Raw genomic sequence first — 20,724 nt, forward strand, 5'->3', positions numbered from 1 at the left:
AAATTTGACTTTCAAGTACAAGGCTCAAGTGGAACATGAAGAGGTAAACAGGAAAGAGAAATCATAAGAGACTTATTAAGGTTGAACTGTTTACATTCCTGCAGGGAAAGATGATATTTGTAACTCATGAGACCTTTGTCAGTATTAGGGTAGTTGGAGGGAAAAAATTATATGTGTGTATGTGTGTGTGTGTGTGTGTGTGTGTGTGTGTGTGTATATACATATCATATAGATAGGTAGATAGAAGGCACAGGATGAATTGAAGATGAAGGGGTGATATCTGGAGAATAAAATTAAGGGGTGAGAGAGGATTATACTGGGAGAAGGAGAAAGGGAGAGGTAGAATGGGGTAAATTATCTCACATAAAAGAAAAGGCTTTTACAGTGGAGGGGAAACAAGGGAAGGTGAGAGGGAATGAGTGAATCTTATTCTCATAGGATTTGGCTTAAGGAGGGAATAACACACACTCTATTGGGTATGGAAATCTATCTTACCCTACAGGAAAATAGGATGGGAAGGGGACAAGGGAGCAGGGGGATAATAGAGGGAAGGCAGATTGTGGGAGGGGGTAATCAGAAGCAAACACTTCTGAGGAGGGACAGGGTTGAAGGAGAGAATAGAATAAATGGGGGATGGGATTGGATGAAGGGAAATATACTCAGTTTTTCACAACATGACTAGTATGGAAGTGTTTTGCGTGACTGCACATATAACCTGTGTCGAGTTGCTTGCATTTTCAACGAGGGTGGGTGGGGAGGGAGGAAGGGAGAAAATTTCAAACCCAAAGTTTTAAAAACACATGTAAAAAAATTGTTTTCACATGTAACTGGGAAATAAGAAATATAGGAAATGGGGTATAGAAATCTGTCCTGCCTAATAGGAAAATAGAAGCGGAAGAGGAGACGAGAAGGGGGGAGAGAGATAAAAGGGAGGGCAGATTAGGGGAAGGGGTATTTAGGATGAATACCATCTTGGGATGTGGGGAGGGGCAAGAAGGGGAGAAAATTTGAAACTCAAAATCTTATGGAAGTAAATGTTGAAAACAAAAAAATATATAAATTTAAATAAAAAAAAGAAAAGAAAATTATTCCTTAAAAATTAGAATTGGGCGACTGGAAGTGAATGATTCCATGAGACATCAAGAAACAATAAAACAAAATCAAAAGAAAGAAAAAATAGAAGAAAATGTGAGATTTTTTTTTTGGGAAAACAAGTGACCTGGAAAATAGATCAAGGAGAGATAATTCTAGAATTATTGGACTATCTAAAAACAGTGATCAAAAGAAGAGGCTGGACATACTATTTAAAAATATCATAAAGGAAAATTCTTCCGATATCTTACATCTACTGATCACCTCCTGAAAGAGATCCCAAAATGAAAACTTCCAGGGATTTTATAGTCAAATTCCAGAGTTCCCAGGTCAAAGAGAAAATACTTTAAGCAGCCAGAGAGAAAGAATTCAGATATTGTCATGATCGCTCAAGATTTAGTGGTTTCCATGTTAACGGATTCTAGGGCTTGAAATATTATATTCTAGAAGGCAAAGGAGCTAGGATTACAACAAGAATAACCTACCTAGCAAAACTGAGTACAATCCTGCAGGGAAACAAAATGGATATTTAATGAAATAGAGGACTTTCAAGCATTCCTGATAAAAAAGCCAGAGCTGAATAGAAAAAACTGACATTCAAACACATTACTCCACAGAAGCATAAAGAGGTAAATATGAAAGGGTAATCATAAGGATCTCAATAAAGATAAACCATTTACATTCCTGTATGAGAAAATCATACATGTAACTCTTAAGAACTTTATCATTATTAGGGTGGTTTAAAAAGATTTTACATAAGTCAGTGGGTATGTATTTAAGTTAATTGTGTTGGAATTATTTACAAAAAAGTGAAGGAGTGGGAAAGAGGGATGTGCTGGAAGAAAGGAGAAGGACAAGTTAGAATGGAAAAAAGTTTCTCACATAAAAGAGGTGTGCAAGGAAGAGCTTTTGCAGTGGAGAAGAAAAGAAAGAAGTGTGGCAGGCAGTGACTGATTGGAATTGTTTGAAAGAAGTAATATGTACACATATATTTGTGTGTGTGTATAAAATATACACACACTCAGTTGGGTATAAAAATCTGTCTCAATAGGGCAATAAAACAGGAAGGGGATAAGAAATGAAGGGAGAGATGATAAAAGGGAGGGCAGATTAGGAGAGGCAATGGTCAGAAATAAAACAGACTTTTGAGGAGAGATAGAATAAAAAAAGAGAGAGAAGGAAAAACGTGTGAAAATAGGATGGAGAAAAATACACAGTACTCATAACTGAATGTGAATGGGATGAGCTCATCCATAAAACTGAAGTAAACAGCAGAATGGATTAGGAATCAGAATCCAAAAATATATTATTTACAAGAAATACACTTGAAACAGAAAGATACACACAGAGTTAAAATAAAGTGCTAGAACAGAATCTATTATGCTTCAGCTAAATTTTAAAAAATACAGCAGTAGCAATCATGATCTCAGACAAAACAAAAGCAGAAATAGAACTAATTCAAAGGAATAATTAGGGAAACTAAATTTTGCTACTGATGTAGCAGTTCTGGAGAACATTTTGGAACTAGACCCAAAGGGCTATAAAACTGCATACCCTTTGATCCTGCAATACCATACTAAGTCTATATCCCAAAGAGATCAAAGGAAAAGGACCTATATGTACAAAATATCAGAATTTTCCCAGCTAGTTTCTCTGATAAAGCCCTTATTTCTCAAATGCAGATAGTTCTTGCTTTATGTAACTGGACTGTTCCATAGACCTTCATATAAAGTGATTTTTACATAATAAGAATTTACCTGTGAATGTGGGGTAGGGAGGCAGAAAGGGGGCTGCAGGCCTGTGGAGGGAGGGGGCCAACACGTGATTCAAGGACACAAGGGGGCCTTAGAAAGAGAAATGAGCATAGGAAGAATACATGGGGGTTGGGATTAAGCCATTAAGCTCTGGCCTGGCCAGAGCTGAGAGGAAGAGGACAGACAAGTAGGGCCCAGACAGGGACACAGACAGGAGAGAATTATGAGCTGTGGGGGCTAATGGCAGACATATAGTACCAAGCATGGACAGCTGGAAGACAGACATGTGGGAGTGGACATACAGGTAGGCAGAGTGGAGCAAAGGTCTCTGCTATTGGTTCTGAAGGTCTCAAGCTAAGTCCTCATTCAGAGGCAGTGGTGGTTTCTATGTAAGTCTGTTCCTCTTCTTTCACTGGGAGGTTTCGTTGTTGTTGTTGTTGTTGGGGAGGGGTGATTGGGAGGCTGCAGAATGGCTCAGCTGAGGAGCAGAGAGAGGGAGAAGGAGAGAGAGAGATTAGAGTACCATACATTAAAGTTAACAGGTGTTTTTTTGGAATGCAGATTTCTTTAAGAATTCTTTATGTAAAGTTGAATATGCATAATGCAAATTTATGCAAATGAGAACTGTATGTATATACTTAGTATAGAAGTGAGTCAAATTTATAAAAATGAGCCATTCACCAGTTGATAAATGGTCAAAGAATATAAACAGGCAGTTTTCAGAAGAAAAAAAATCATATGAATATAGTCATATGAAAATTATTGATTGGAGAAAGGCAAAACAAAACTATCTTACATTTATTAGAAATGACAAATGCTGGAGGGGATGAGGGAGAAATAAGTACGTTAATAAACTGTTGGTGGAATAATGAACTGATGTAGCAATTCTGGAGAATATTTTGGAACTAGGTCCAAAGGACTGTAAAACTTCATACCCTTTGATCCTGCAATGCCACTACCAAGTCTGTATCCCAGAGATCAAAGGAAAAGGACCTATATGTACAAAAATATTTATAGCAGCTCTTCTTGTTGTGACAAAGAATTGGAATTTGAAGGGATGCTCATCAGTTGGGGAATGGCTGAACAATTTATGGTATATGATTTTGATGGAATACTATTGTACTATAAGAAATGATGAGGGAGTGGTTTCAGAAAAAAAAAAACCATGGGAAAACTCATATGGACTGATGTAAAGTGAAGTGAGAAGAACTAGGAGACTGTAGTGCACGGTAACAGCAATGTTGTAATGATGATGTACTGGGCTACTCTTGATCGATACAGTGATCCAAGACAATTCCAAAAGGCCCATGTTGAAAAAATGCTGTTCACCTCCAGAGAGAAAACTGATGAACTCTGAGTATAAATTGGAGTATAATTTTCTCACTTTCTTTATTTTCTTGCTTTTTAGCAATATGGCCAATGTAGAAATATGTTTTGTGTGATTTCACATGTATAATTGTTCTCATATTGCTTGCTTTCTCAAGTGTGGAAGAGAGTATAGGAGGGAGGGAGGGAATCTGGAATTCACAATTTAAAAAAGAAAAGAATGCTAAAAGTAAGTAATAAATTTTAAAATGTATGGTTAGATTTTGATTTTGCTAAAAAGTTGGTGCTTTCTAATTTGAAACTATGCCCAAAGGGCAATCAAATTGTGCATACTCTTTGATCCAGCAATATCACTACTAGGTCTGTATCTCAAAGAGATTATAAAAAAGGGGAAAAGACCCACATGTATAAAAATGTTCATAGTAGCTCTTTTTGTGGTGTCAAAGAATTAGAAATTTAAGTGATGCCTGTCAAATGGGGAGTGGCTGAACAAGATATGGTATGTGAATGTAATTTGTCCTGTAAAAAATGACAGACAGGCACATTTCAGAAAAAGCTGGAAAGACTTGCATGAATTGATGCTGAGTCAAGTGAGCAGAACCAGGAGAACACTGTACATAGTAACAGCAATGTTGTGTGATCATCAGCTATGAATAACTTTGCTTTTTTTCAGCAGTACAATGATCTAAGACAATTCCAAAGGACTCATGATGAAAAATGCTATTTTTTCATGTTTTTTTTCCCCTTTTGTTCTGTTTCTTCTTTCACAACATGACTATGGAAATATGCTTTACCTGATTGCATATTTATAACCTATTTAAAATTCTTACCTTTTTTAGGGAAGAGTAGGGGGGGAAGGGAGGAAATTTAGAACTCACAGTTATTAAAAAATGAATGTTGAATGTTGTCTTTATATGTAATTGGCAACAACAAAATACTATTTAAAAAGTTAAACAATAAAAAAGATGCTTTCAGTTGATTTTAAAATGATTTTTAAAATGTTGACAATGAGATAGAAATCTTGTTTATACTATTAATTTCTTTAGCATAGGATCTATGAAAAATTATACAGAGATAGAGTATAGCCCAACTTCTGTTGAAAATTTTCATAAAACCCAAGTTAATAGGGTTCTAATTAAAGAGATTTTTTTGCTCAGTGAATCTTATTCATACAACTTTCTTACTTTCGTTGACCATTAGTGTCAGACTATGGCTGAATCTATTCATTGTGCATTTCTTCTGTTATTTTTATCAAAAATTCTTCTATCAGCAAGTACTAATCATAAATTATGAGGAGGGAGGGAAGAAGTCTAAAGCATTTTTGTAAGTGAGTATTTATTGCTCTGGGAATAAATTTAATTTTGTTGTAAAATAGCCTATGTCAAAAAATTTAAACTAATTTTGTAATATTTTTCTTTGTTTTTAATTTGCTAGATGTTGAAAGAGAAAGATGACTTGAAGGGTCAGCTTCATTTAGCTTCAGGCCGGATTGAAAATCTTCGACAGGAGCTTAATGACATCATAACCAAGCGTGCTAATCAGGAAGAGGAGCTTCATTGTAAGGAGAGGAAACTTAATGACATGACGTGTCGGCAAAAAGACCTGGAACAGGAAGTCAGGAACCTCAGAGACACCATACATCAATTGGAAAATGAATTGCAAAAGCAAAGTAAGGTGCATAACCAGATAAGTACTGAAAAAGAGCATCTGGAGAAGGAAATTGCTGATATAAAAATTTTCCGAGAAAAAGACAAGGAAAAACTTTTTGAGTTCCAAGAGACCATCAAGCAACTCAGTTCGTCTCGGGCAGAGCTTGTTATCAAAATGACTGAAGAAGAGCGAGCCAAGAAGGAGGCACTTAAAAACCTTTCTGATCTCAGGAAAATGGAGGGATCTAACCAGGAGGAAACAAGTATAGTAATCAGGCAGTTAAAAGTAGAAAGAGATGTTCATCAGAAAGAGCTGGAAGATCTCCGGACAGAATTACAGAACATGAAAACCAAGCATGATCGCAATATTCAAGAGCTGAAGCTGCAGTTTAAACAAGAACAGAGTGAAGCTGAGAGCCACATTAGATCCCTGAAGGTACTGGTGCAGAATTGGTGTGATGACTCTAATAGGAATTGTTTTTCTAGTAGTCCATGAAGTTAATAAAGTGTAAACTTTCAGAGATCATTCTCTATTCCAGAGACTGAAGAAAAGATCAAACTAACAATCAAGAGGGCTTATTCTTGTCTTTTCAGCTAGTGTTGAAATGAGTTGTAGCAGCCACTTGGGAACACCTTCTGCGGAATACAGAAACCCTTAAAAAGGATATTTAGCTATTTCAGGAGTTCAAGAAAGGTAGAGGTGACAGTAAGAGGTAGAACCTCAAATGTGTCCTCATTCAACATTTATGGCCTCTTAAATGAAAAAATGTCACAGACTTGTTAAGTTCATAGCTCCTATATCTATATTCCTTATTAATATGATAGTGACCATAAGAAGTTAGCCTGTAGGCTTTGTGGAAGAAATAACCAGAACAAACTCATTTTGAGTTTTATCTTTCAAAATCTTGCTGGGTAAATGCTTTATTGTGAGATTATCATATCTCATTGATGGAAATACTTGTGGAGAATGATAGTTATAGCGTGATTGACATGTTGGAGAACCATTTCAGAACATGAATCTCATTTGGGTGATTAATTTACAGAAGTTTACTTTTTAATTGCTCCTTTTATTGTAAAGCCTTTTAAAAATTAGTAATTCTTTGAAAGGCAATGGCTACTATGTGTTTTGAGTACAATGCAAGTTTAAATGTATACAAAAGTCAAGAAACATTTTGTCATATCCCACAATTCTGTGTGATTCAAGAGGAAGATGTCTTGTAAATATGGAATTGAATTAGTTTGGAAAGAAGACTCCAAAGTCAACAAATTGAACAACCAATAGGGATGTTTATGAGGAGGTAGGAGCTCTGAAAAGCTCTATTAATTCTGAACTTGAGCTTCCATTTGAGTGAGATCTATTACCTATTATGTCCAATCTGGAGAGTTCACTATAATATAAATATGTTAAAATAAACATAAAATCACCGAAGCTTGATCTTTGAGTCAATAGCCTCATAAAATTAAGAACTATTATTTAAAATTAATTTTTGGACCCCACAGAATTTGATCCTGACTTTGTAATTTGCTTGACCACTTAGTATTTCTTTCTGTAAAATAGGAAAATTACTTGTCACCTCCCTTTATGATATGTTGTGAATTCATGTGGAAAGAAAGGACAGTAAAATATTTGGAATTTCAAATAAGAAAGAAATTATCCACATTGGAAAGCTTCTTAAGGATTTTGAAATGGAAAGACTGAAACTTGAGGGCATGGTACATCTAGTTGGGAATACCAGTGTGAAAATTGAAAATTGAACCAGAGTGAGAATTTCTGGTTCTTTTTCTCTTAACAATCACTAGATGTCTGTTTCTTCTGACAAGTAACTACTCTTCCCCATCCATCACCATTTTTAATTTATGAAATTAATGGGAAAGGAATAGAGAACATAGATACTGTGGGAAGTTTATATACTGACATGCGCAAGGACTTTTGGTAGGAAACTCTCTCTCTCTCTCTCTCTCTCTCTCTCTCTCTGTATATATATATATACTGTATACTGTATACTACATATAGGGTATGAATCTTTACATTTGTTTTGGGGATATTCCCATATTGCACTTTCATTGTAATTACTGCAAAATGGAACTTCGTTTAGTCTTGCAAATTGTAATGTACTTAATCTTCTCTATCTTAGCAGATTGAAAATATTTTTTCCATCCAATATAGTATCACCATTCTCATTCTTTGATGTTTTTAAGCCTCAGCGAAATGCTCTTCATCCAGTTAATTTAGATTTAATTGAAAATCAGATAGAATCCAGTCATGATTTGTCTCTTGCCTTTACTAAAAGTACTGCCTCATTATGGCATAGAGGTGGCACCCTGGGTTTTTGAAGTCTTTGGCAACAGAGGACAAACTTTGACAAGTTCTACCAAGTTGCAAAGGTTTTTAGTACTGACTTGGAACTGTATGGCTGCCATCTAAGTACTAGCCTACATTAATTGGGAGGTGCCTATGTATCTATCACAGGTCTGGCCACCACGTGATGAATTTCTGGTCCCTAGCACCTTGCAAAGTTTGGCTTTTGAAACATAGAGGACTTATAGTCTATGTTAGTGGAAGGAGTGCCGATGCTGATGAAGTCATGAACCCTTAAAGTATTTTGAAGTATGGTAACAGTCTTTTAACTGTCTCCAATTATATATCTTCAACAAAATAATTGATGTAATCAAAGTAAAGATATGGCATCATATTGTACCTAAACTTCTTAAAGGACTTATAAGAAGTAAGAACATGGTATGTCAACTTGATAATCATATTGGATTATTTTTTGCTAGTAAGAGACATTTTATTTGTAAGTTAATTTGTTTATTTTCTTGTGTCACAAGGGTATATCCAAAGTTTCAAAGCTAGTAAGTGTTAGAGAAAAGAATTAAACCCCTACTCTTCTGGCTTTAGTGTACTTTCTACAACACCATGTTATCTTTTAATGTGTGTGTGTGTATGTGTGTGTCTGTGTTTGTACATTAAGAAATACCTAAAGACCCTTAGCACCTTTATCTATTGGGAGTATTTTTTTAATATGATTTCTGTGTATGCTTTAAGATTGACTTGGATTATTTTAAAACACTTTACCTGTTGAAGTGATCTTTGTCTTATTCTCCTTTCATCAGGCAGAAAACTTGGAAGACAAAAATGTGGCAAAAATTCATCGTTGGCAGATGGAAAAAATAAAAGTTCAGTGTGAAAAGCTGGCAGAAGAGTTAGCCCACCAAGAGGATGAGAACTCAAAACTTAAGCGAAAATATCATCTTGTGAAACAGCAATTGGAAGATAAGGTAAAGAGAAGTCTGTATTCTACTTTTCAAAATTAAGTTGCTTTTCTTTTTCTTTGGTACAGGTGGTGAAATAAATAGTTGAGTTCTTAACTTTAGAAAAATAGTTGTGGGACCAGGGCAGATAAGTTTTATTGGACTTTATGATTCTGTACCTTTTAACTATCAGTCAGCATCTTTTAGACCCTTCAATTTAAATTTTTTGTCTCTTAAATCTTTTGTCTCTTAAACTATTTTTGAAGACATGAAAAAAGTCCTGTTGAGTGAGATCCCATGAGTTAGCTAGCCACTCTGAGTAAATGCTGTAATGTAACTACTCATATATCTAATCATATATTCAATGTAACATAATAAATCTGTAAGTAAATGTATATTGAATGTACCATCTGCCTCAGGCATTGTGGGAAATATAAGACTTGATTTTTGCCCTCATGGAGTTTATAATTTAGTTGGGGCAATGAAAGATGTGAAATATTAACTAACAATATAAGGCAATATGTGATAAATGCCTAGTAAATTGTACTGACAGTTAATGCTACAGAATTTTAGTATAAAAAGGGAGTCCTATATTTTACTGTGTTTAAACTTCATATGAAGTATATTTTATTATTTAACTTACGTTTTTCTGTTCTTAATCTCATCCAATATGTGTTCTTAATCCATCATTAAAATCAAGGAAATAAGGCATTAGGTAGAAATCATTATGACAGTAAGTGTAATTTAGCTTCTGTGTCATACTTTGTTTTACCATGTCTAATGTTCATAGCTATCTAAATACATCTGTTATTGTGGCAATAATGCTATCTTTCCTGACTTTCTCAAGATTAAACTGCTACCCAAAATTTTTGTTTCCTTTTTTAAATCCCATTTCCTTGTTTGTTTTAAAGGAAGAGAAAAATTTGATATCTGGAAAATTAAAAGTACACTTTACCATTGCTGAAATAAATGTTTTATCACTGATTTTAATTTTTGACATTACAGATATATTCTTTTTTATATACCTTTATAGCTGGGAGTTTTCTTATCAGCCTAGGATTTTAAGAGTTAAGGACTGAGGCTGTCAAAACTCTATGGTTTGCTCTTGATTTGCTTTGTAAATGGAACAGTAAGGTTACATCTAGAATCATAATTAATAGATATTCTAGAAATCATTTATATCTGGGATATTTCATATATATGTTTGCATATATAAAATCTAGGATGAAATTATGTATGTCTGGGATTATATATAATATATGCATATATTATATCTTTCTATTTGAAAATAAAATGCCATATAGATGTGCTATATGTACTTTTAACAGATTTATCTTTGTAAAAATGTTATATTTACCCTCACATTAGTTAGGTTACATTCTGTGAACACATGCTAACTGACTGTACACTCAGTCAGTAATAATTTACTGACTGTTTATTAGATGTTTAACATTGCACTAGGTACTTATTAGCAGAAACCTGTGCTGAACTGCAAGAGGAAGCCAGAGATATTAATAATTTAATCATCTACTACACGTAGTTCACAGTAGACGTGAACACCAATTCAGGCACAAGTTTAGTCAATCAACCAGCATTTATTCACATTAAACACTTAGGTGCCAAGCACTATGCTAAGTGCTGAGGATACAAAGAAAAAGTGAAAATAGGCCCTGACTTCAAGGTCCTTATATTCTATTGGAGGAGATACTGTGTGTGTATGTTTGTGTACATATGTGTGTATATGTATGTGTATGTATGTATATGCAGATATACATATGTGTATGTACACAAAATACATATAAAGTAGATATGAGATAACTATAGAAGGGACAGTTTGTCTAGGAAAGACCTCTGCAAAAGGTGTCACTTCATTTGAGTCTTAAAGAAAGCCTGGCATTGGAAAACTCAGAGGTGAGGAGAGAAAGCCTTCCAGGAATCGGGGATCTCCTGTTTAAAGGTATACGGATGGGAGATTGAGCATCATACAGGAGCAACAAGTAGTTCAGCATTGCTGTATTGTAAAGGGAGTAATGGAATGGGAAAAATTACCTCCTATAATTGTAGAATTAGAGCTGGAAGTCACTCTACATGTTACATTTTTTGGTTGAGGAAAAGAGGCACAAAGGTTAAATGGACCTGGCTATGCAAATTTTATGTATTTAAAAACATGATCCTGAGAAGGAGTCTGTGGACTTTACCAGACTGCCAAAGCAATCCATGACATACAAAAAGGATAAGAACTCCTGCTTTAGTGTCAGTGTTTAGGATGGATTGGAATGGGGAGAGATTTCAGACAGGGAGACAGGAGAGAAGGGGACAGATGTGAGAGATGTTGTACAGATAGATATGACAGTATTAGACATGTGATTGGATAACTGAGCAAGAGGAGTCAGGGATGGCATTGAATTTGTGCACTTGGGTCACTAGAAGGATGATGGTTTCTTCAACATTAACAGGGAAATTAGAAGAGGAGTGAGTTAGGGAAAAGAGAATGATCCTTTCCTTTATATTTATCATGGGCTGCCCGAAATCCTTTGCCGGAGCGCAGGTTGTGCAGGCCTGATCTAATAGATAGATCTTGATGATGTATAAACCTGGGAATCATCTGCACAGATATTAATCAGTGAACCTACAGAAACTGATGAGATCACCAATTGAGAGACTATAGAGAGGAAAAAAGGGAGTCTGGAACAGAGTTGTGGGTTTACAACCACGTTTAGAGGGAGATACAATTGGATAAAGATTCAGGAAAGGTGACTAAGAAGAGTGGGTTGGCTAAATAAGAGGAAAATCAACAGAACAGTGTATTGAAAATTGATAAAGGATAGGAATTATCTCGGAAGAGGTGATCCACAGTGTCAAATGATGCAGAGAGGTCAAGAAGGATGAGAATTGACTAAAGGCCTTTAGATTTAGTAAGAGGTAATTGATAACTTTGTAGAGAACACTTTCAGTTGAATCCTGAGGTTGGATGTTTGTGCAACTAGGTAGAGCAGGAGATTAAACATAGGCTTGGAGTCAGGAAGACCTGCACCCTGGGTAAGTCATTTAATCTTTGCACCTCAGCTTCTGCATTTGTAAAATAGGGAAGATAATAGCACCTGATTCATAGTTTTCTTGTGAGGATCAAATGAGACAAAGTATGTAAAGTCCTTTGCAAGCCTCAAAATACCATAGAAAAAGCACTGTTATCATCATTGTTATCAATAATAATTCATATTGCATACAGTTTGGAAGATGATTAGAAGAGAAGATGTGAAGGCACCAAGGGTAGTCAAGCATTTCAAGGAGGTTAGTTGAGATATCTTAGACAGTGGGGATGGCAGATAGAGTGAATTTTTTTCCTAAGATTTCTAACAATGCGGAAACTTGTCGGTGGCAGACAGCACAGAAAGAGCCTTTTTTCTTCCTTCTCTTCCTCTTTTCCTCTCTCCTTCCCTCTTTCACCTTTCTTCCCTTCCTCCCTTCTCTGTCCCTTGCTCTCTTTCTTCCTTCATTCCACTTATCTGGAAGTGCTGTGTCCATTCATGGGTCCAATTCCCCTGCTGAGCAACCTGGTGCCCTCCACCCCTTACTCCCCATCTCAAAGGTTCACTGTATTAGTGCCAGATTTAGTACGGTCACTCTTTTGCCACCACACCTGGCCTCATAAATTTTCCAACTGAAATATTTCCCTGACCACTTCTCTCCTTTTGTCTCCCCTAGAATGTAAGGTTCTTAAAGGCAGAGGCTGTCTTTGCTTTTGTATTTGTATTTTCTAGTGTTCCAGTTTCCAGTATTTGGCACATGATAAACAATAAATATGTTTTCACTCACCTTCATTCATTCATTGGTTTATTCATTCACATGTTAGGTAATATAACTTAAACATGTAACTTACATAATTCAGTGATCACTAAGAAGCAGCAGAGGACCACTGAGAACTCATATACTTTTCCATTATTGGAGGATTCATGCAAAAGTTACATGCCTCTCCCCAGTGAGACTGTGGCAGTGATTCCTGTTAGGTAGAGGTTAGACCACATTATCTCTGAGGTCTCTGTCAGCTTTGAAATTCAAGGGTCCCCAACAACAAGAACTCCTGAAATTCATTTTTAATTAAATTTTTTTTTCACAATTTTCTTGTAAAAGAAGCACAAAGAATTTAAATTCAAAGAATATTTAGATAAAATGTTATATTTCAAAAAGAAAGGAGGGAGAAAATCTGATAGATGAATTTTATTTGTAATTCTGCCCTACTTGGTTGAAAAAGCAGCTTTTTATAAACCAGAGATGTCTAATTAACATGGTAAAATTCATGGACCTTCAAGAAATATTTTCTTTATGTTGCTTAAAAAAATCCTGCCTTATTGTTATCATCTTGCTCTATTATTTTGATGATATTCTTCACTTTTGATTTTTATTTCACATTATGAGCCACCTTTGGATTTGCAAACTGAGAAAAATGGTATATCCTCATCAAAATTCCATTTTGCATCAGCAGAAGTCTGAATCCTTGGCACAAGATCATTGTTAAGGAACATACGTACACGTTTTACTTCCCTATTCAGTAGTGATTTGTGGGAACAAAATGCATTTTTCTAACATCTGAGTTTTTGCTTTGTCATAAGCTGTTTTTCAGTTTATTTCGACAAAGAGAACAAATTCTGCATTCTACAGAATTTTCAAATTATGAGTGTGTGATTTTTACTGTTGGATGTTTAATGGAAAAACTACTCATGAAATGATGCTGAGGTTTTCTCCCATCATTAGAAATTTGTTCAACTCTTGTTTCTTAGCTTAGAATAAAGGGAAACATCACAGAAGCTGGCTCTTTTAGTTTAGTTCAGACAATGCCATTCTCATATTCATGTTTTGACTCTGTCAGAGGGCATTACTTTGAAGAGTCGTAACACTACTTTTTCTGCCAAAAGCATTGGGTGGTTTAGTGTACTTGGATTTTGATTTGAAGTGAGAATGTCAGGTTTGAGTCTCTCAGCTATTTACTCGCTGACCATTGTTAAGTCATTTCATCTCTCTGAGTCTTAGTTTTCTCATCTGTAACCATGAGATCATAACACTTGCTCTGTCTATCCCAATAAGATTATTGTGAGGAAAGTACTTTGCAAACTGTAAAGTACTGTGGAACCTACTATCATTATAAAGGATCTTATGTAAATTAACTTTCTATAGCAAAATTTTAAATATTTTAAGTTTTTTCTCAAGTGAATATAGTACATGTAAATGCCACTAAACTGGCATCCTAAATTTGTGGGTTTTGATAGCATTGTTAGTTAATAAAAATAATGTTGAACTATAAATCTTGTCATTTATTTACATATTTTGATATGTCATCTTTTATAAAATGCAAATTGTATGCTACATTGGCTTATTTAGATAAAACAAGACAAAGTAGAACTCAAATGTGAAGAAACTAATAAATACTTCTGATAGCTTTGTTTTAAATGTAGCCCTACATTTTAAGGATTTCTGTTATTTTGAGTGGGTGGAGGAAAAGCACCTATATGACTTGCTGGTATCATTTGAAAATCAAAAGTTTTTAATTGAATCATTTGCTTATATGAGGATATCCATGTATAGTGGATGGAGCTCTAGAGATTTAAAATTTCCAAAAGAATGAGCAGAAAAATTAAAAAAGAGAGAGAGAGAGAGAAGGCTAATACCAAGCATTCATTTGGAAATTTAGGCTTCTAGACCATTACTAGGCAGACTGTGTTCATACCTTGGTGGTGCATATAACTTCATATTAGTCCAGAGGATACTTGGAAACCTGATTTCCCCTTTTATGGGAATCTCACTAAAATGTGAACCCTGTTATATTATAATTTCCTTTTCATTTATCATCAAAGAAAATGAAAAGCTCTTAAAATTATAACTGATTTGCACATTTTATAATTGTATCATTTATAGGAAAGGCCTCCTGGTATAGTGAATAAAGGGTTGATTTTAGTGTTCAAGTCCTGCCTTCATTATATGCTAACTGTGACTGTAACACAAATAATCTCTCAGTTTACAAAGGAATTGTCTAAGGCTATAAGTTATATTTTGCCCACCAGCCCTGAGGAAACTATGACCCAGAACAAACCACTATGAAGCTTGGCCCACCCTTCTTCCAGTCCCTTGGTCCTACTTTTCACACAGCATACCTCCTTGAGCTGAATCAAGAGATTCCCCTTAAGGTGGTTCACACCTCGGCCAGTATCTTAATCAATTTTAGACCATTCATACCCTAAGCAGGCCTAAACAACTTAAGGCCTGCCAAAGGATTGGGAAAATATAGGGTTGTCACTGTGCACTCTCCTGTTTGTCACATGACCCGCAACCACCAACCACCATCACTGCCTCTCTAGTCTGACCCATCTGTTGCCCAAAGAAGTTTACAAGTTGTGCAGGTCTGCCCTAAGGCAAGGAAGTAATTGGTCTCCTCCTTCCATCTTCTGACCTATTGCTTCTCTGCCCTGACTGGAAATCCTTTCCCACCAGGCCACTTAGTCATACCTTCCCATGGCCAGGGCATCTCCCACTCGACGGAGTGAAAATGAAATCAAAATCAGATCTGAAGCACAGTTTCCTTTTCTTATTGGTGTAATTAAGGCAATCAGTCGAGCCTCTCTTAGTCTTTGAGACTCTGGGACACTTCTGGTGAGTCGTGTGTGGGGCTCAGTGTGAAAGGATTTGGAGCTTTAAAGAGACATGGAAATACCTTGTTCCCTGTGATGGTAGGAGGGGGAGTGGCATGTATCAAGAGGCTTTACCACTAAGCCAAGAGGAACAGCCCACACACCAAACTTTAAAGGGAGAAACAACTTCTGCTCTCGATCTTTTCTTTCCTCTGTCTGGAACGCATGTCTTAGAACCCTCTCTCTTGGACCTTTTGTGATGGTGATGGAGGTTGTTTGCCCGTGTGCTGCCTTGGCAAGCCTAAGCCCCTGGCTGGCCCTTTTGCTTTGTGTTTCTTTCTCTGAGCATAGGTGACCAAGCAGTGATTCTGAGATGGATGTTTCCAGCCCGAGGCAGCCTCATGCATTGGAGAGGTCAGGCAGGACTCAGTCCCTCGGTGTCAGTTGCGATGCAGGAGGGTAGCCCTGCAGCTAATGCAGTGCTTCTCAGAGGCGGTGATCACTAGCAGCAGGTTGAGCCCACGCCTCGTCCTGGCTTGCCAGACGACATGGACCTTGAGAGAGTTGGTTGCATAGTGCAGAACCAAGGTGAAGGTGAAATATCAATGTAACATCCCACTAAGTGTCCTACATATTAATGTTTTAAATATCTGATTCCCTAGAGTGTATAATAGGACTTTCAGGTCATTTTATTGTATTTAAGACTTTGTCAATACATACTTTTGAGTCTTTTTTGTCATAAGCTTTTCTTTTGAATATATGGGAAAAGTGCTATACTTTATCAAATATACATTGTACATTGAGTGCCTCTCTATCTCCTTTTTGACATAACCTAAATATGAGCCAAACATATTTTTTGAGTAGTTTTCCTTGGAGCTCTAGGGTGGGAGCAAAAAGAGACAGAGAATGTGAGAGAAAGGACCTCACTCCCCTCCCCCACTTTTTTTTCTAGTCCGAGTCTCCTTGGACTGAGCCTATGTTCTCAAACGTGTGCCTAGTGTTGCGATCTGAGAGGTTGAGACCCCTCAAAGACTGAAGTACAGGATGGGGTCGTCTGGAATGAATTCACAGACTCAAACATTCTTTAAGTCAAGGTGGCAAAGATTTATTGTTACGCTTTTCAGCAGGCAAGGATTCTTAAGGAACCTGCAAGAGACTGAGGATGGAGCTAGGGTTCATATGGAAAAGGGCATGGGAAAGGAATGCCAGGGACACTGATGAGGTAATCTAAAGGTCCAGGTGTCTTTGGGAGCCGTGGATGAGAAAGTACAGGGAGTATACCAGACAGGGAGGGAGATGACAGAGATATGGATCTTTGGAGTCTGGCAGGAGGAAGAGTCCTTGGGCCAGCCAAGGACAAAACTCCTTGGGCTGGGCAAGGCACCCCTCTCCCTCTGTCTTGATGAGAGAATGCTCTGCAACAAGGGAAAGTTTTCTCACAAGACAGGAACTTACTAAGGAATTGGGAGGCTTCCAGAGACATGATCTGAGGGCTGGGGCCTGAGCAGCCCAGCACTCTCTCACCCAGCTTTGTGTAGCTGCACCAGGGAGAGAGATAAGGGTCGTGCTGGGGCCCATGCATGAATAACTGCTAGGCACAGTGTCCTTGGACTGGGGAGTGGTTGTCAGAGACAGTGTTTCTGAGGCTAGGGAGAAATTGGGGTCCAAGTACAAGCACAAGCACCCAAGCACCCCATCACCTAGAACCTCTTATCTGAGGGGGATTCGTGTCTTAGCTCCCCTGGATCGGCAGTGGAATCTGCTGTTACACTGAGGAGGGTATAATGAGTTACTGCTTTAAAGCTAAAATATTCTCCTGTTTTTCAGTACAATGCTACTTAAGGAAAAATTCCCTTCCTCACCACTCTCAGCTCCCTCATTCCCATTCCCATTAATGCTGGCCCTTCTCTTTCTGCTTCTCTGTCCTTTCCTGTCTTTCTATTCTGTCACATATTTCTGAACCTGTTCTATTCTTAACTAACTGACCTTTGAATTAGATCTCTTCCTCTCATACCCCTTTGATAGTGTAATACCAGCCGCTTATTTCCAGTACTGTCCCTGCTTTGTCTCATGACCAACAGGCAGAATGAGAAGTGGGTCTATACTTTGCTCCTATCTGTCACTTGCAGACCTACCTCTGCCACCACAACTCCACAACCCCACGACCTTTCTGCCTTTACACTTTATTCCATCCTGACCTATCACTTAAGCCAGTTCTTAGTAGCGGTTATTTGCCAGGCCCTGGTCATTCTACCTACTTTCTCAAGGAGAATACCTAGCTCATAGTCTTCCTTTCCATCATAACATGTTCCTGTGCCCTCATATACCTTGGCTTTCCGGTTGCATTCAATTCAACAAACATTTCTTAGCACTTATTGTGTGTTAAACACCATGCTAGGCTCTGAGAATGCTAAGACAAAAATGAAGTAGACTTTGGATTTTGTTTCAGTTATGTTGAGTTTGTGATGCCTATGGGACATGCAGTTAGAGGTGACCAAAAAATATGCAGTTGGTGATATGAGAGGAGTTCAGGAGAGAATAAGGCTAGGTATGTAGATATGGGAGTCATCTGCATAGAAGTGGATTGTGAACCTGTGGGAGCTGAGATCAACAAGAGAAAACTGAGAGAAGAAAGGAAGATCAAGACCAGAACTCTGTATTATACCCATGAAAAGAGGTGTTACAAGGAAGAAGGAGAGAGCAATATCATGAAATCTCTCCTCCTTAGAGAGACGCCTATTAAATGAGGCTGATCGTCATCTCCTTTGACCATAACTTGTACTTTCTCTCTAACTCAGACACACAGGAGGATGCTCCAGCTTTTGATATCATCATCAGCATGCGCCTTTCCTTATTTGGCATATGAACACCAGTATAGCCACTGAAACATAAATAGTTTAAAGAATGCTAGTTGTCTAAGGAATAAACAAAACCAAAACGAAGGAGTTCTGTTTGTATTTGAGGTCACACAGATTTGAAAAGGAAGGCTGAAGCAAATATTTGGAAAAGGCAAAAAAAAAAATACTAAGGTAACTAAAAAATCTTCTATAAAGTATGCTGTAAATAATAGCTAATATTTATAAAACACTCCATATTCCAATCAACCCGCCTCAAAATTTCCATTTTAAAAAGGCAGAATTTTAGCTTGCTAACTTTTAGGAAAGATCCATTAGGTAATGCAGTATTTAAAGGTCTATTATTTTGTTGGTGTCAGCATTCCTTCCACTAATGCAGCATACTCCATCCTATGCCTGAACTTACACATTTAGCAATTTGGTTCTGTGATATGACCCTCCCTCCCCTCCACTGTGAGGCAATCTTTCTTTGTCCTAATTGATTCTTTATCCCACTTATCACACAACTATTCAAGTCTTCTCTTTTCCTCAGACTTCCTATGCCACCCCTCACTTACTTTCAGCTAAGGGCCTCATCTCATATTTTACTGAAAAAAAATCAATGCTGTTTGTTGAGAGCTGCCTCTTGCCCCTTCCTCCTTGTGTCACATCCTTCTGATATCATCCCTTGTTTTTGTTTTTTCCTTGTATCCCCAGGGCTTAGTACAGTGACTGTCACATCTGGAGTAAGCACTTAAGAAATGTTTGTTGGCTGATTAACCTCAGCTTTTTGTTCTGTGCTTGCATTGTTTTTTTTTCCCTACTGTTATGTACTCTCTAGGTATTTGGCCTGCCCTGTTTATATGAATTCTGCCCATCTATGATTCAGATCTCATTTGCCTCAGGTTTTTTTTTTCAAAAATTGTGTTCCCCGAGGGCAGCTAGGTGGCGCAATGGATTGGTCCTGGAGTCGGGAGAACCTGAGTTCAAATGTGGCCTCATACTAGACACTTGACACTAGCTGTGTGACCCTGGGTAAATCACTTAACCCTAATTGCCTTGACCACTCCCAAAAAAAATTTTAAAAAATTATATTGCCTTCCCCCAAACCCATTAGAATGTATATGCTTCATCACTATATGGTCTCTCCCAATTGTGAAAGTATTTCTTTGACTCTTATGTTTGCACTCCAAAATATCTATTCTATTCTTGCCTTTTCACCTGGAATGTTAGGAAGTCTTCTCTTCTGTCAGGAGCTTTTGACCTTTGGAAAGACTATATGGGTGAATTTAGAATACAAATATCATACAAATACATATTTATGCAGATTGAAGCAAGTTTATACTTTAATACTCTATTTAGTTTTGTTGAAGATGGCTTTGGGAAAGAAAGGTTTTATTTTTTCCCCTTAATTGGCATCTGTAGTTGTTCTGATTTTTTAATTGTTTAAGAAGGATTGTTAACAATTAAATGACAGGAAACATCCTTGATTGATCTACTCAGTTTAACAAAGGGTAAGAATTATTGATCTAAGGGGCAGCTAGGTGGTGCAGTGGATAGAGTACTGGCCCTGAATTCAGAAGGACTTGAGTTCAAATCCAGCCTTAGACATAACTGTGTGACCCTGAGCAAATCACTTAACCCCATTGCCTAGCCAAAAAAAAAAAAGAATTATTGGTCTAAAATTAATCAAAATTTACCACTTTCCCATAGATTCTTAAGACTTTCTAAAGAAACACTAACTTCATGCAAGTGAAATCATTTCAATAAAACCACAGTCTATCCAAAATGATGTCTGTTCAGTGAAAGCTTACACATTTCCTTTGAGATCTTAAGTGCTCCACAAGCACCACTTTATTTTCAATAAAAGCATTAAATTAATGAAAACATTTCTCTACACACCTTAACAAAAACATTACATTAAATAAGATGCACTCAAACTACTGAATACATCATTAATTTAACTTCTCCCTCACTGAAAACTAACTTGAAAAAAGGCGACATTTCAATAGTTTAGCTCCACACCATCTTGCTATTTTTTATACTAAAGGAAGGAGTTTGGAGCTAAGATGTGGGGGAAGCATTAAAATAAAGTTAAAGGTCTGCAATAGGTCCAAAATAACATAATTGAAAATCACTTTTGAACCCTCTGATAATAGAGCTAGTTAAAAACTTGCACATATCATCAGAAATTTTA

The 20,724-nt window shown here is 36.9% G+C and overlaps 1 protein-coding gene across 6 annotated transcripts in view; it reads left to right on the forward strand.

Moving 5' to 3' along the window:
* The window catches only part of CEP128 (centrosomal protein 128), a 237,913-nt gene that overhangs the window by 159,983 nt on the left and 57,206 nt on the right, over positions 1 to 20,724 (forward strand). For all 6 annotated transcript variants that reach the window (XM_027844950.1, XM_027844953.1, XM_027844949.1 and 3 more), the window contains 2 exons: positions 5,607 to 6,257; positions 8,936 to 9,100. In XM_027844950.1, coding sequence (XP_027700751.1) covers positions 5,607 to 6,257; positions 8,936 to 9,100 — 816 coding nt within the window. The remainder of the gene's footprint in view (positions 1 to 5,606; positions 6,258 to 8,935; positions 9,101 to 20,724) is intronic.

Source organism: Vombatus ursinus, unplaced genomic scaffold (genome assembly GCF_900497805.2).
Source record: "Vombatus ursinus unplaced genomic scaffold, bare-nosed wombat genome assembly UNPS02014945.1, whole genome shotgun sequence".
Lineage (NCBI taxonomy): Eukaryota > Metazoa > Chordata > Mammalia > Diprotodontia > Vombatidae > Vombatus > Vombatus ursinus.